This window comes from Anser cygnoides, chromosome 6 (genome assembly GCF_040182565.1).
Source record: "Anser cygnoides isolate HZ-2024a breed goose chromosome 6, Taihu_goose_T2T_genome, whole genome shotgun sequence".
Taxonomy (NCBI): Eukaryota; Metazoa; Chordata; class Aves; order Anseriformes; family Anatidae; genus Anser; species Anser cygnoides.
Window position 1 is genome coordinate 2989953 of NC_089878.1, and position 16493 is coordinate 3006445.

The 16493-nt window shown below is 38.3% G+C and overlaps 1 protein-coding gene across 19 annotated transcripts in view; it reads left to right on the top strand.

Annotated features, from left to right (window-relative positions):
* Positions 1–16493, top strand: part of RFTN2 (raftlin family member 2) — a 90862-nt gene that overhangs the window by 6873 nt on the left and 67496 nt on the right. For 6 of the 19 annotated variants that reach the window (XR_010832564.1, XM_066999948.1, XM_066999944.1 and 3 more), the window contains exons 1-4: positions 6485–6846; positions 8972–9112; positions 13127–13218; positions 15422–15476. Coding sequence is in view for 15 of the 19 variants with exons in the window: in XM_066999948.1 (XP_066856049.1) it covers positions 6829–6846; positions 8972–9112; positions 13127–13218; positions 15422–15476 (306 nt within the window). In the remaining 4 variants the exon portion in view is untranslated. Of the gene's footprint in view, positions 1–1680; positions 1844–6227; positions 6847–6933; positions 7472–8971; positions 9113–13126; positions 13232–15421; positions 15477–16493 lie in introns of those variants that run through there. The other 13 variants (XR_007161161.2, XM_048058222.2, XR_010832566.1 and 10 more) reach the window with 11 other exon arrangements.

The following is a 16493-nucleotide window of genomic DNA, read 5'->3' on the forward strand; positions in this document are numbered from 1 at the left end:
TAAAAGATTTGTTGATGAAAATGTAATCGCCAAATAACTTACATTCCCCGATGTTAACTGAACAGGATTTTAAGAAGATTAAAAATACTTTCCATCAGGATGAAGTATACTTAACCTTTTATTGCAAAATCTCTTGTTGCTAAATGTCAGGTTAGAAGCTATTCTAGGGACATGGAATAGAAAGGCTAATGACTAATCTACGTAAGCTTATTTTCCTGAAATTTGCCACTGTGGGAGTGCTAATGTGCTTCAGTTGAAAGCGTTGTTAACCACTGTTTATCTATATCTTTTCTGAGTCGGGTTAAATAAGCTGGTAGTTGAAATCTGTACAGTTTATACTAACTCCCACAGTAGCTTATAGCAGCATTAGCAAAAGTGAAGCATTTTGCACATTAAAGACTATAGAGTTTTACTCCCAAATGCAGCAATTTACATTCAAATCCCCAGGAAAAGTGAAAATTATGCCTGTTCTGAGCAAATTTAGAAGACACCTATTCAGGCTGTGGCTTGGAAGAATCCTTTAACTACCCCATTCTAGTCTAATTTTACCTTCTCTTCATCTAATCTCAGGTGTGCTGTCAGACTCACTGGCAAGATTTAGGGAGAGTAAAAACTAAAGTGTATTAACTTTTCAGGCTATGCTGCTGCCAAAAGACAGCAGGACTTGGCCTGTAAATGCCCTGCAAGTGAGATGTCCAAGGATTCCAAGAAATGTTCATATCTGTAGGTATTATACATGGTGAGGCTCAGTTAGCTGAACAGACCATTTCTCAAGGGTTTGTGATTTGGGGCAAGATAGGGAAAAGGAAAGGAAGAGTTGTTGGAAAAGATCTCCAAGATTCTCTGGTCCATCTGAATGGTAGCACTTGTTTTGTAAATCCCCACATCCATAACATAGGCCCAAATTTACACTGAATTATTTCCCGTGAGCCACTACCTATAAATCAAATAGAATTTAAATTACATATCAGTCCAGATACTCTGAAAGCCTTAATTTGAGTTAAAGTCAAAAGGTAAAACTGTTACAAAGCTCACACATCAGAGAAAGCGATTGCATTCTACAAAATGCAGAATTACAAATTTAGCAAAATTAAAAATAAAGAAAAAAATCCCCTAGTCACTCACACAGACAACAAAAGTGGTCTTTTACAGCTTTATTCTACCTGAAATATTAATATGGAAAAATTCCTTCACATTACTTAAAAATAACTCAAGTTCAGTGTTGAGTAGGGAAAGATAAGGAATCCATTTTAAAAACCAATGCTTTGAGTTCTTGTTCCTCCTACTTAACTAAAAATAAGTAAAGCAATAGTAGAAAATTTCAGAGGAAGGGACCTTTTTCATAGAGTTATTTGAGATCTCCAGGTAAAATACTCTGTCACTGTACAAGTAGATTATGATCAAGTGTTGCCCATTAAAGTTTGCTAAGCTTATTTGTGTAAAATTGAATAATAAATGTCAGAAACCAAGTATTTAAAAGAGGTCATCAGACTTGCATTGTAAAATGTATTGCTTTCATCTCTGCAATTGCTACTTTACAGTTGCAATTCTGCTTTTCAGCATTAAATTCCCTATTCGTTTCAGTCAATTGACATGGAAAGTAATTTAAACCATAATGTATAGAATGAAACCAAGCACAAACTTTTCTTCCTGTACTCAGCTGCCTTCATCCCATTTCAGTTCTCTTTTGACTCCTAGGTACTTAACTCACGTAAAGATGGAAGGAAAACACTGGAAAAGACATTACTTCTTGATGTGTTTCATATCTTTACAACCATGCTGAATTGAAGCTGTTCAGGGCTGCAGCTACAGAAGTTCTTCATTCACAAGAGAAAAGTGTATGGTAGGTTGACAATTGATCCATTAGTTGGAGTGTATACCGTATACACTCGATACACAGCTCTATATAGTATAGAACTTTTTGTGGGAAAGACAAGACAAAATCAAGGGTGACTACTTTACTTCTATGTTCAGCTATTCAGAATAGTGGTTCTAAGTAACAGCAATTATGTTCTGTTATACTTTTCTTCCACTTTTTCATGTATAAGTTTTGAGAAGCAGATAGTAGAACAAAACCAACAGAAACGTGCAGGAATATATGCAAATTTTCCCCCATAAATGTGGTATCTGCTAAAACAGAAGCAGCTGTTTTATCTGAATCTGAAAAACTGCGTGTAAGAAGTAAATTACCACATGCACAAAAAAGAAAAGAAAAGAAAATATGTAATGGACAGCAATAACATAGCTTGGCTCTTACAATGAATTTATGTACAGCATCTTAAATCACTAAGTCAGTAGAGAGAAAAGCTCCTGGCATTTTGGAGTACTGGTTCCAAAACAAGATAAAGAAAATTAAGACTCTTTAAAATTTTGTGTATGGAACACATTAGCAACATCCTATTTTTACAGTGAGATTCTTTTTTTCTTTTTTTTTTTTTTAATTTGGCATCACATAAGTTCCTAGACATCTAATGAAAGTCAAAGAATCAAGTTGTAAAAAGTGGGATTAGAACATAGAGTCATTTGCCTGATGGTGATCAAGTGAACACATTTACCTTATAAGAAAATCTCTTTAACATTATGATGGTGTATAGGTGCTATTAGATTACACTTACATTCATGAAGCTTTACACTCCCAGAGCAAGCAAAGCCTGATACTTTCTCTTTCTTGCAAGTATTTTTCCCATTTGTTTAATAATACACATCAATTGTTTATAATCTTTTCTACTTTGGTATTTTTGTCTGCAGAATTTTACATTTAGTTCACTGAAACATGTAAAATATTATGACAATGGTAAAAGAATAGTCAAAAACCTGAAATTTATCAAAGTCAGGATGAACATTAAATTTTTATTTGACTAATGGAAACGCAGTAGGGAAAAAATGAGAGGAAAAGCCAGTCAAGGCTGTCAGGCTAAGTAAAAGTAAATGAGGAGGAGTTTGATAATTTTCTCTTCACCCACCTAATTGGAGATCTATTAATATTCCATGTGACATATATTCATGTGACATTTCCATATGACACAGCAAATAAGATCTGAGCAGAGCAGCTCAGCTGGAGAGAGTCATAGGAAACAGGGTGGGAACACCACTCAGCCACCCCTGTGTCCTGCCCTTGGATCTCCCAGTGTCCAACAGAGCCCACAGGTACCTTGCAGCGTTCTCGAAAGCCCCCCTCCAAACTACTCAATACCTCCCATGTAATCCCAGTGTCCCCAGAGCTCCCCAAAGCCCTCCTAGTGCCCCCAGTATCTCTCAGAGCCCCTCCAGTACTATCCTAGAGTCCTGCAGTATTCCCAGAGCCCCCAGTACCCACCCTATGATGAGTACAGGGGCTAAAGATGTAGAGCGTACCAGTGCAGCATTATGATAAGAAAGGGGGACAGAGACAAGAGGGAGTGAGCAAAAATACAGTTAGAGCAATCAGAAACAAAGTAGGAGGTAGAGACACAGGGCAGAGAGAAGGGTGGAAGTTGGGATGGGCTGAGGAATCATGACTCATCCACAAGAGAGATGTGTACAACTAACTTAAGTAAGGGGAACAGTGTGGGAAAAGAGCCTGAGATGGAAACGTAGCAGAGAAATACACATACACATTTGAATAAAAGGAAAAGTTCCCAGAAACAAGTCATTTCCTTCTGCATTTTTCACATGGCACCAACCATACTTTTTTTATTCATTAGCACTCCGTAGGTGACCACCATAACCTGCTGATAAGCACTGTAACTCTTGCAGAAGGCTTCCTCACATTCCTTGAATATGTAAGAGCTCTTGCTTTTTTGATTGTTCTGGTTCAGGTTCAAGGTGTGAAGAATCCATTCACAAGCTGATAAGAGAAATCACCATGTACATCTTCATAAATTACTTTTTTTTTAAAATACAAATGCATTCTATGCAATAGAGACAGAAGTCAGTCTTTTAGTTCCATCCTGTGTGACATTTTTATGAAATTGAGAGCAGGAAGTAAGTAATCTTTTATCAGGTCAAGTTAACAACTGCAATATATTAATGCTTGGATTTCCACTGAAGGATCTTAAGATGCAGGTAGGTAATCTGCCATTATTATCTGCAGATAAGTAATACTAGCAAAAGAGGTACTGTGGCTTTTGAAGGTCATGCAATCAATCATTGAAAGAGTAGTCCGTTGCCAGGCCCAGGTATTACTCATAAACACTTATCTTTTTGAGCCTGGAAAATCATTTTCCTCCTTTATCCTCCCAAATCAGTTTTTCTCCCTATTTTTCTCTCTCTCTTTTTTCATTTTATGTTTTCTTACTTAACCTCTGGCTTTCTCTGATCCTATAAAAAGGACAAAAGGCGAGAGTCTACAGGAACCAGCACAGTCAGACTCTTGTCTTTGTCCAGCACTGCCTTTTAATTTGTGGGAGAGAACTGTAGGAGAGATCACTTCATGCTGTGTATATTGCTGACGTGCAGAGATGGGAAAAACAGACATACTCCTGATTTCCTTTGAGAATGACTTGCTAGACCAGGATGCTATTCCATTAAAGAAGCAGCCACACGGTTCTAGGGCAGCCCAGCAACTTTTGGTGTAATATTTAAATCCTGCGTGCGTGGCAACATTTTTTGTCAGCTCTGCTAGTAATCTTGTTAAATTTATAGATGTGTTGGATCTTCAGATTTTCAGTTTTTAAGTTACCAAAATAAAAAATAGATCAATCGTTCTCACTTATTTGTGAACGTCCTATTTTTGTCACAATTGCCTTATTTTAAATGTAAATGTCCTAGATTTAGTTTTCTAACCTGAGAAAGAGGTGTAATGCAGAATATCCAACAATTAAAACTGTGCAAAATACACTTTAATGTTTCTGTATTCCTTCAGCTGTTGTGACTTTGAATTCCCCAAATCAACATATGAAGCACATGAAAGGTTTGGTCTATTCTGCTTTACAGATCATTAAAATGTACAGCTGTTCCTAGGATAAGCTGTATTGCTGCATGATAAATATTCATAAAAGCACGTGAATAAATGCAGTTCAGCAGGGTTCTGTCATGAAATACCAACTATTTCTAAAAATCTCATCAGCTCTGCTAAAATTGCCTTTATTTTTATAGTTTACTCAAAGAGCTTAAAAAAATCACTACTAACAGTTAAGCATTAGACACAGAATTCATAGAAGGTCTTATTTATTTATTTTTTTAGTTCCCTGTGGTAACAATAATGTTATAGAAACTGGTAAATGCTGAAGCAAGAACAGAAAGGGAAAAAGCAGCATAGGGTATCCGCAAGGAGTGCGAATCTGTGCCCTGCCTATGCTCATTGAGAAGTAAATGATGCAATACATGGAAAGCACTATTGGTTTTAGATTGGGTTCATATTGTTTGCATAAAACAAATTTAAGCAAGATGGAAGGATTAAAATATAATTTGTTATATTCTAAGGACTAAAATATAATTTGTTGTAGACAAGATAATCTTCATTGAAGATTTTATTTCAAAGCACCCAAAACAAGTACAGCAAGAGAGTAGCCAATGATAGATTGACCCTGCAGTAATCCTGATGTTGTATTTCAGTATTGAGCTGCTGTGACTTAGCCTGTGAATGTTTGATTTTTGTTTCTTGGTTGTTTAATCAGTTTGAAAAGCAGCTTTTACACTGGGATGGTTCTCCCAGAATACATTTGTAGGGATTTTAGCTCTTGCCATCATCAAACCAAGCATTTCTGCAAGGCTGTACCTTGCAACTCCACTGGTAATGATCTAGACATTTGAATCTTTTTTGTTCCCTAGACCTCTTTAAGCAGCACAGCTACTTTCAGGGCAATTTGCGTCTGCAACCAGCATGAAATGATGTAAGTGTAAACAGGTTGCGGTGCTGTTCATTAAACACCACAGACATACAACTAACAGAAGTGTTACTATCAATCCGTCTCCTCTGGTTCTGTAACAGCTGAAAAAAGCTGCAACTTTTTGAGAATTGGTCATGAAAATGACTGGTGTTTTCCAGTCCTCTCTGCTAGAGGCCCCCAAATTGCATCTCTAAGGTTATCCCTGGCCTTGTGTTGCACAGTGGTCAGGGCAGCCTGCCTCTGAGTCTCTTCGGAAACAGTAGAGGTCTCAGAGTTGTGCTAAGGACTTCGGCTTCTCCAGTTATGAAGTCTGACAAGTAGAAAGTCTAAACTATGTTTTTGCCTCCATCAGGTACGGCCTGGTGAGTCATCTGTAGGGAACAACTTCACTTTGGGGGGGCGGGGAGGGGGGGTTCCTTCTTCCGTTGAGGCCAGAGAACAGGTGAGGCGCACGACCTCTCCCTGAGGGACAGGAGGGTAGCGGCCGCATTTCACCTCCCCAGGGCGGCGGAGACGGCCGGGCTGCGCTCACCTGGCAGTGCCGCCAGGCTCCCCCCGAAGCTGCCGGGGTGCGGGTGCCCGCCTCGGGGCCCCCTTCCCGAAGCCCTCCCCGCCCAGGGCCGGCCGGGGTCCCGAGGCGCGGGCGGTGAGTGACGGCGCCAGCGGGTGCCGGGTGCGGCGGCGGTCGGGGAACGACGTTGGAGCCGCGGGGCTCTAGAACGGGAGGAGAGGCCCCAGACGCACAGAGGCCGCAGAAGGGGCGCTCTCCCCGCAGGAAGGAGGTCGGCGGGGCCCCGGGGTGCTGGGGAGCCCCTCGACGGGGCGGGGCCGGGCGCTGGGGTGAGGAAGGGCTGTTGTGTGCCTCCCCTGCACCCCGCTGCCCTCCTGTCGCCGCACACCTAGCCTTTCCCCCTTCTCCTCTTCTCCCCGGACCTCGTCGCCAGGGCCCGAGGCGGAGCCGAAGACGCGACGTGTGCCGGGAACGTGCTGGAGCTGAGGCGGCGGTGGCGGCAGACAGATGGAGCCCGACGGCGCGGTGAGGACCGCTGCGGGGAGAGGCGGGCTCGGGCGCCCGCCCAGGCCGAGGGAGCCGCTCCGCCGAGGGGCGGGCGTGGGGGCCGGGTGCCGAGGGCCCGGCTCTGCGCCCCGTGGCCTCGTCTACAGGGACGGGGCTGCCCCCGCCCGGCTGTTGGCAGCCCCTTCCCGCCAAAGCGCCCCCGCCGCCGGTTGCGGCCTGCCGCCATTTTGCGCGCTGAGGTGGCTGCGGGCTGGTGAGGCAGCCCCCTGCCATGACGTCTAGACATAAGCGCTTGGAAGACCTGACCCACCCGAGGCGGCAGAGCCTCTGTATAGTTTACGTTCTGTATAGTTCTCTTTTATGCCACAGGACATGGCGGTCTGGGCAGTTCAGCCCTTCAGCTTTTCTCCTCAGCAGAAGTGTCAGAGCTTCTGGCCATCCCACTCGCTTTCTGTGTTGAACAGCCCCCGGCGTTGCATTAAAACTCAGCCCCCTTGCGTGTCCCAGTGCAGTTAAGGATGACCATGTTTTGAAGGCCTGTAGAGCCACAGAAGTAAAATCGTAAATCACTGGGAGAGGTTGATGTCTGATTTCTGATGTTACGGGATAGGAGTGGTAAAAAGAGGCGAGTCAAAGTTGGAAGGTGGGATTAATCACCAGGCCCATGTAGTATTTGGTTTTCAACGTAAAAATGAAAAACTGTTGATACTGGTAAAGGAGCAGTTGTCAAACACTAAAGACGTAAAAGTACTGACAAATTTACACATGCACACTGTTCTAAACAAATCGCATGATAAAAGTAGTTTAAAAACACAAATAATCATCACATTAAATTAGCACACAAATCCTTTTTGATCCTGTTTTCTTACTGCTACAATGGCATTAAAGAGAGGAGAAATTGCTTGAGATGACTATCAGAATAAAGATTTTAAGATTTTCAAATGTTAGGGGTTTTTTTACTCTCTTGGGAGTTCACAACTGGTGTGTTTAACGCCTCATTTCTTCCATTTGGGTTCTTTGTTTTGTTTTTTTCTTTGTATAAGACTTAAAACTCTTGAAATTTGTGTTGGAAAGTAAAATTTAGGAAGAAAAGGTAAGACTTATGCATGTGGAGTCGAATGTTATGTCTTACCTTGTAGTTAAATAGTTAAATTCTGATATTTTGGTTCTGCACCTAATTATGAAATAGAATGTTGTATTTCATGTAAGAGGTGAAGAAAGAAACCTGTTCATACTTCAGAAGTTGTTCTTGACAGAAAATCTTCTTCCATCTTCCATCTTCTTCCCAGCCTTTGGGTCTGTGGGGATTATAATTGTTTTTGACATGTGAGTATTATAACCAGTACAGCTAAAACAAGATACAGAAAGAGTTTAGGAGAGCTTGCTCTGACTCTTTGTACTATAACAGTTTGTGAAGAGAGAGACTTGGTGACAAGCAGAAAGTAGTGTTATCCATGCTACCACTGTTTACCAGAGACTGATGAGTTTAGTATGTGATAGATGACTAATCTTCAGTACATTATTATTATTTTTTTAATGTCCCATCAGGGAAGACTAGTCTCAAATCTTACCGTGTGAAGCAGACTGTGCTCCATAACAAAGGGCTAAGGGTATTAATGGAGATGTTTGTGTCCATGCAGTACAGGTGGTGATCCAGAGACTCCGTGAGGAAGAGTCATGTATGTGTGAGAGAAAGAGTGCAGTTTGAAGCTGTTGACTTAAAAGGTTGTTGCTATAAAAGGCATAAATTCAGGGACTTCTAATTAATATAAATTCATCTCCAAAATAGAATAAATAATTTGGGATTCATACAGCAGGGTGCTCTGCGCATACACACACACACAAACAAAAGGATTTGGGGATTAGATCCTAAATACCAATTTGTGTAAGATATTTAAGTGTAAGTGAAATGTCAGATTGTAGTTGATTTAAGATGTTATGGAATGGCTTAAAACTAAGCTTATATATAAATACTTTATAAGGTTGGATTCAGAATAAAAATAAATGTGCTAAATGTTCAACTGTTCAGCATTTGCTGTGCCTACCAAAAATTCTGTATTTTCTGTTTAGAATTTCTTCTCTTAGTAGCTTGTACTATGTAAGCTGTTGTAAATCTTTGATTATTTTTTTTTTCAATCAACAGGCTGCAAATCAGACGCAAACAGAATCTTCACCTTCAACTCCCAACACTGTGTTACCAGTGCCATTAAATAATTCAACCGGTGCTCCAAGATTTGGGACAGTTACTCCAAATCGCATCTTTGTAGGTGGAATTGATTTTAAGGTATTTTTTTTCCTAATTTTGCTACTAAATGATATTTTATAACCTATAAAAAACAATAAGAGAAGTATGTGTATTTATTCAGGTGATAAATGCCTTTCACTATAAAGTTCAAATGAACAGCAGTGAATAAAGTTTTGAACCTTGATGTACCTAACTGTGCTACAAAGTTGCATGAACTTCTGTACCCAGCTGCTAGAAGCTTTTGTCATGCTGGTTCTTCAGATATTTTTTTTTTCAAAGAAGGTAGCGTTTGTAATAAGCAGATACTATAGTATGTAAATTTTAAATTAAATATAACATTTAGTGTAATTTATTAAACTGTAAGCTCAGTGTTATAGCTTGCACACAGCAGTCGTCAGTATCTTCAGTTCCTCTAGCACTTTACTTTGAGATCATACAAAAGAAGGAGCTATGGTGACAGTATTCTTCATCTATTGCAGTCATTTTCTTGAAAGCAAGTATTTGTTTTAAAACATACAGTAAAGCTTCTCTGGGCACTTTACAGTATTGATTTGAACTCTTAAAATGCTTGTGCCTTTGCATATGCCATAAAAAACTTCAAATATCAGTGAGTATCAGGCCATTCTTACATTCTTCAGCCATTTTGAACATTCATAGAAGGATATACACCAGACCTTTACAACAGCTGCTGTCATATTTCTTTCTTACCACTTTAGACGATGAGTTTCTCATTGACTTTTGTGAAGCAGTCTCGGTCTACTTAGATGTTGTTTCCACAACTTAAATGTTGCTTTCACCAACAGTATCTTCTCTGCCTCGCTCCTCCTAGGCTGAGGACCTTTTAAGCATTGACTCAGATGAAGAGGAGGAAGAATGACAATGTATTCAGACTATCTTGGATAATAATACAAGAACTTCCAGGATCTCCTGACTCATTTGTCCAAGACAATTCAGATGGAGGTGCTTATAGTTCAAGAGAAGCTGTACAAGGCCTTCTGTATATTTGGGCCTTAGCAAAGAGGCACAGTAACTTTGCATTAATAGTAAGCAAATTACTAGGGCTGTAAAAAGATCTGTCTGTTCTGTCTTCACTGCAATTTAAAAGGTTAAAACATTTTTGCATATAACTTACCAGTATTCTTGTTATTGTCATTTATTGTACATTTTGAAAGGTCTCATGACTTTGATTCAGTAACTGATTAGTCAAAATCTGTTATGAATATTAGTTAGTCTCAGTGGCAGAGGAATACAATGTGTTTGTATCTGGAAAACAGAAGAAGATATATTTTGTTTGGAAAGGAATTGGAGAGAATGAAACCTATGTAGACTTTTCAGCTACCTTTCCATTCATTGTGGCTCAGATACTAAGTAGAGTCTTAAATTCCTTTTCAAATCATAGGATATTTATCTGTCAGTCTCAGATTGCTCTTTGCTATGATTTCAGTAAAAACAATATTTTGTTTTTTCAAGTTTGCTGGAAAAAAATATAAAGCTCTTTATTTAGCTGTTTTTGTGAAAAATGGATGCTTGCACACACAGATTATTTGCTTTCCAGCAAGCTCTTTTATCATTTTATTGGACACTTCATTTGGTCTGTTGCCATAGCAGTGGTTCCTATTTATAAGAGGAAACATCTGGCTTCTTAAACTTGGACAAACAGTTCAATAATAGAAGTTACAGCTGTGTATCTTTTGATCCAGTCTGGAGGGGTCTCTCTTCAATGGTGTCATCTTTGACATACTGTAGGCTTACATTAGCCTTTCGTCAGAATCTGTCAAGTGCCTTGGTCCTGTCAGGAGCATGGAAACATCAGTCCTGAAGGTGTCTCTAGCAAACTTACAGATACCGTGTTGATCCAGGTACTCGTAAACGGTACTGTGAATCTTAGAACAGGGTTTCTCTTTTATTCTTTTTCAATACAATTCTCCACAGATAAATCTTTTATCTTTTATTAATCTTTTAGCTTTTGAAGCTTGCAGTGTTGTGTATACATCCTTCACGTCTTTCAGGTGTTCAGTATAAGTTTCTGCACCGATCACAGTCTTAGGACTCTTCAGCTGGTTTTAGTGTATTTTAGCCTTCAGCTACTTTATCACAGGTTCTTTTTCTCAATTTTGTGAAGCAGCTGAGCTGCACATAACATGGAGCTTAAAAGAAACAGTCTGCTAGAAATGGAAATGTTCATACAGAAATGTGAAGTTTTATCTGTACAGCTTCAGTTTCTAAGCGGTTAAGTTCTGGTGTTCATTGGAGAAAGTTTTAAGGGAAAGGCACATCTTAAAATCAGTCTTTTTTTTTTTTTTACTCTTTGGGTTTTTCATCATTTAAGAATGTGAGAACACTTCAGCTTATATAAAATGGTTCTACAGCATATGCTATCAGTTGTTTGAATGGATTTATTTTCCTACATAAACAGACTTTCATATTTCTACTTAAGTGCAAAACATGATCATCTATTCAGGAGAATGGTTCTGGATGCCACTCAGTAATTTATTAACCTTTCGATGGTGCATTGTTGCTCAGGAACTGGTGCAGGAATTTTCCAAGGAGAAGACAATTACTGAACAAAGCTTATTTCCTGCCTATTCAGTGCACTCCTATCTGTCATTCCTCCCCATGCTTTCAGAGTGACTATTTTCCAATGTGTTAATGGCAGAATGCTTGGAATAGTGAGGGAGGTAAGTCTTCTGCCATAAATGCTCTCTGGTCTTAAAGATTGCTGCAAACTACATTATTTCTTTTTGTAAAATACATCTTGAGAGTAGAATTATTCAAAAAGTGTTAGCTTCATATTCTTGTCAGTTATGAAAGTTATTTAAATTACAGCTTTGGTTTCTTTTGTTTTACATTCTTTTTCCTTCTCAAACTCAGTTAAGCCTCCGATATGTAAGAGGAGATTTTTGCTAAATTGCATGCATACTCTTAAAAGCAACAGAAGTTATTTACTTAGAGGTAAAATAGCACTTCTTGTATACATCCTTAAAAATAATGACAACTATAGATGAATACAGAAATTACCTGAAGTGGATAAAAATCCGTGTATATAAGCACACTTCTTGACAGCATTAGGTATTGTATTAACAAAGGACTGTGCAGAACAAAACTTTCAATTCCGAAATGTGGTGTTTAGGGCATCGTATTTATTTATGTTAACACTGTTAAGGAAAACTAATTAATAGAAGGGAGACAAGTGTTCACATAGCTTAAGTGTGTGCATTTGCTAGGAACTTGTTTTCCTCCATGTGTACTCAGATTAGAAGGGAACAGTATTTAGAGCATTTTCTATCAAAAGTTTCTTGCTTAGTTTATGCTGGGGAGTTCCCACAGCGTATCTGTATATGTGTGTGTATATATGTATGTGTATACATATACACACATATATCCATATATACATTATGAAAGCCAACACAGTCTGCTGTTGATTTTGAGAATGTGATTTGTTTCATATTGTAAACAGTACTCTAATACATAATGTGTATAATATATATATATATGTATATATATATAAAAGTCACATATTGTTAACTGTCTTCAGTGATCATACCTGTAAAGGGATTGTTATGTAAATCCAATAAAACATTTTAATATTTTAGTGGTTTTCTAGTGTTATTGCTGAATATGAAAAGGCAGTTATTAAATAGTGATGCTGTTCTCTTGCTTTGAGTCACATGTTCCTGCTTATTCTTTTGTCATTTAATCCAGGGTTATAATCAGTTTGTGGCAAACTTTGTTCAAAGTATATCCTTTAAAAGTCTTATGGAAATATTCCTTGAATAACTACACAAATAAGCTCTTCTTTCTTTCCTTCTTTCCTTCTTTCCTTCTTTCCTTCTTTCCTTCTTTCCTTCTTTCCTTCTTTCCTTCTTTCCTTCTTTCCTTCTTTCCTTCTTTCCTTCTTTCCTTCTTTCCTTCTTTCCTTCTTTCCTTCTTTCCTTCTTTCCTTCTTTCCTTCTTTCCTTCTTTCCTTCTTTCCTTCTTTCCTTCTTTCCTTCTTTCCTTCTTTCCTTCTTTCCTTCTTTCCTTTCTTTCCCTCCTCTTAATTTATTTTACTAGACTAATGAAAATGACCTGAGGAAGCTTTTTGCTCAGTATGGCTGTGTGAGAGAGGTGAAGATAGTAAATGACAGAGCTGGAATATCAAAGGGGTTGGTATAGTAAGTAAGCATGCTCTATGAATTGAAAATATAACAGAAAGTTGCCTGACTACAGTGAATTCTATTAAAATTTTCATAGCTCAGAACCTTATTAATACATGAAATTGGTAGCCCGAAATATTCCATGTATGCACAAATCTGCTCTTGTTCTCTAATATCAGCATATAAATGGCTTTGTGACTTGCATAACTCAAAAACCCTGTGGTCATGTTATTATAAGATGAAGCTGTGTATAACAAGACAGAAAAATCGTGATCCTTTCTGTTGTTTTTTAATAATAATTTAATCATATTACCCTTTTTTGGATTATCTGTTAAAAATACATAATTTTTATTGCTGAGAGCCAGTGTGGAAAGGAACCTGAGGACAGAGGAGGAGGCAAGATGTACCTCGTTGTGCTGGAGTACAGCGCAAGAACCAGGATTATTTTGTGAAGATTTTTCAAACAAGAACGCGGGACAAATCTGAGAATGAATCATGATTGCAGAAAAGGGAACTAAGACTAGAAGTCAGTAAAGAGAAAAATGCCAAAGAATAAATACAGAGAAAGATTCAGACTGGGCAGTAAAGTACTTGTTTAAACATAAGGGATGGTGAAGGACAGTAAAGTGGGGAACTGTACTGCAACAGAAGGGTGGAAAGAGGGCTGAGACAAAAAGGAATATGCATGACAATTTATACTTGTTATTTTCTTAGTTGAGAAGTTTTCTTCTGAGTAGGATGTTGTGTGGTCTGAATCTCCTAATTTTAGTGCTGTCAGTAGGTAACATTGGTCAGCAAATCACTCGCGGAGCTGAAGGTCATAATAGCATAGAGTACACTTGCATGATCCTGGTCCCAGATCTGTCATGAAGTCTCCTGTCCTTTCACTAAATTCCAAGAAGTATTTGACAATTTGACACACATCCATATAAAAACTAAAGATGTTGGGAAAGAATCTTATGGTGATATTTGGGATTTCTACTGAAATCCAAGCACAAGCTTTATTGCTTGTAGTTGACAAGTGATTTAAGAAACTTACTCTATGGGATTCAGTACATGTAATTAGTTTATTGTCCAGATAGCACACAGAATGAAGAAGCTCTGTAGGTAAGGTCCCCAGCTAGGGAACTAGCTTCTGTAGTCTTTGGTTTTAAAAATGTTTCCAAATTTGGTTAGAGAAGGCAATGTAGCAAAAGCTCATGGATTTTACAGTATGGGTGGTCAGAGCCTCTGTACTCACATAAGCATAGAAATGCTCAGAAAGTTTGGTATTTTGTATTGGAAGTTCTGATATGCTGACTGGAATGACAGAGGCCTTCTCAGTATTTTCTGAAGTCTGAACTTGGGAAATGAGCCATGAACCTTAGAAATTACGCACCCAAAACCATTAGTTGAAATTCTGAAAGTTGAAGTTCATTTTTTGGGAAAAAAAAAAAAAAAAACACACAAATTGTACGTACACGTTGTGGTACAGATTTTAATTTTATGATCAGATACTTATTTTTGCTCAGACAATACCACATTCAGTAGCATAGATTTCTCTGGGAATTAATTGAGGGGGTTTGGTACAGTAGGAGTTCTTTATAGAAAGCCTGATTTGTTGCAGCAGTTAAGAGATGTGGTGAAAGAGATATGTTGTGAAATGTGAGAATACTTCATCCTCGAGTGCACCACAAAACTGTTGTTTAATGTTAGTCATGTCAAGACTGACAAGAATAATTCACAGGTAGACACCATCTGTGCATTGCTGATTTTTCTGAGAACTCTATTTAACGTACTGGGCAGTGACTATGGAAGTGTGGAGCATACACAGTTAATAATAATAAAAAAAAAAAAATCCAAATGTCTCATCTTGGGTACTCATAACAAGTGAGAGCTTCAAATCAAAATCTCTTTGTTAAAAAAAGAAGGAACTAAAGACATTCACTGTGTAACAGATAATGCAGCAGGTTTTGCCTAGCTGTTTATTTGAGCTACTCATTCACTGCATGTAAACAATAACGTATGACCATCTACTTAAACATATTAGAAAGACTAGAGTAAGGATTATTATATTAACAAATGAAGATTACGGTTGGTACTAGTCTCATTTCTACATGGCTGATTTTTTTCTAGTAATTTACTTTCTGTTGGCATTTCTACCGGATGTAAAGTATTGATGTACAATGTATGAAAATATGAACTTCAGAGACATAGCTCTCTTTTTGTTTAGGTATGGCTTCATTACTTTTGAAACTCAGGAAGATGCACAGAAGATACTACAAGAGGTAAGTAATATTCCCCATTATGATTCTCTCTTAAATAATTCGTTTCACATTAGTCTTTTGAGTTTGCTACTGTGGATTTGTATATCTGTTAAGATTGGTCACTATGTCTTTATACCAATATCTTGTTGAACCAGGGAAAGGAGCTGCCACTTCCTAGTAGAACGTTTTACTTTGACATACAGTGTTTACTTTCTTGTTCTACCTTTGCTCCTTAAGGACTGTTTTTCTAATGCATTCTGATTACTCTTTCTCCTTTACAATTGCTTTCTCTTGCTTTACTGGAAAATCCATTGCTGTCAAAATCTTGTGGGGAGTTAGGAAAGACAACTGCTTTCTTTTATTTTATTTTTATATTTGATTGTCAGAACTGATGTAACTCTTTTCAGAAATAATTAAATTCACTTGAAGTCTTAAATGGTAATTTTATTTTATGTCACATAATGGTTGCTTCTCTGCTTAGCTGCATTACTGTTTTGATGTTCCCTCTAGAACCTCCCTTGAGACTGGGTTAACTGTTCAGCTGGATATTAGCTCTTCACTTCTTACTTCGTAAACATGTGTTCCATTCTCTGGATGGAATATTTTGGGTAGGTCAGTTGGTTGGTATCCATACCTGTGAAGGTACTGAGAGATTTAGGAAGCCTTGGATACTATTTTTCTTTTTTTCCTCTCCCTGCACAATGTCCTCTGCCAAATGCAAAAAATAAAGTATTAAAATACTGGGGCTTTGTTGAAAATTCATGTGCTCAAATTCAAGTTAAAAGTTGGGACATTTTAAAAGAAATCTTTTGGGGTATTTTCAAAAAGCATGGTCGTGTGGAGACAAAAGAGTACACAGAGAGGAACACCTGTTTTTTCCCCAGTTTTTATTGTTTTCTTTCTGTGAACTAGAAGAACTCCAAGGGTACTTATTACCGTCGTGAAAATGGTGTAGGACTTTTGCCTGTAACTGAAAGGCTATTCCAGTGAAGTCTTAGTGGTGTTTTTCCACTGAATGAGACTAAGCTTTTTGTCTGC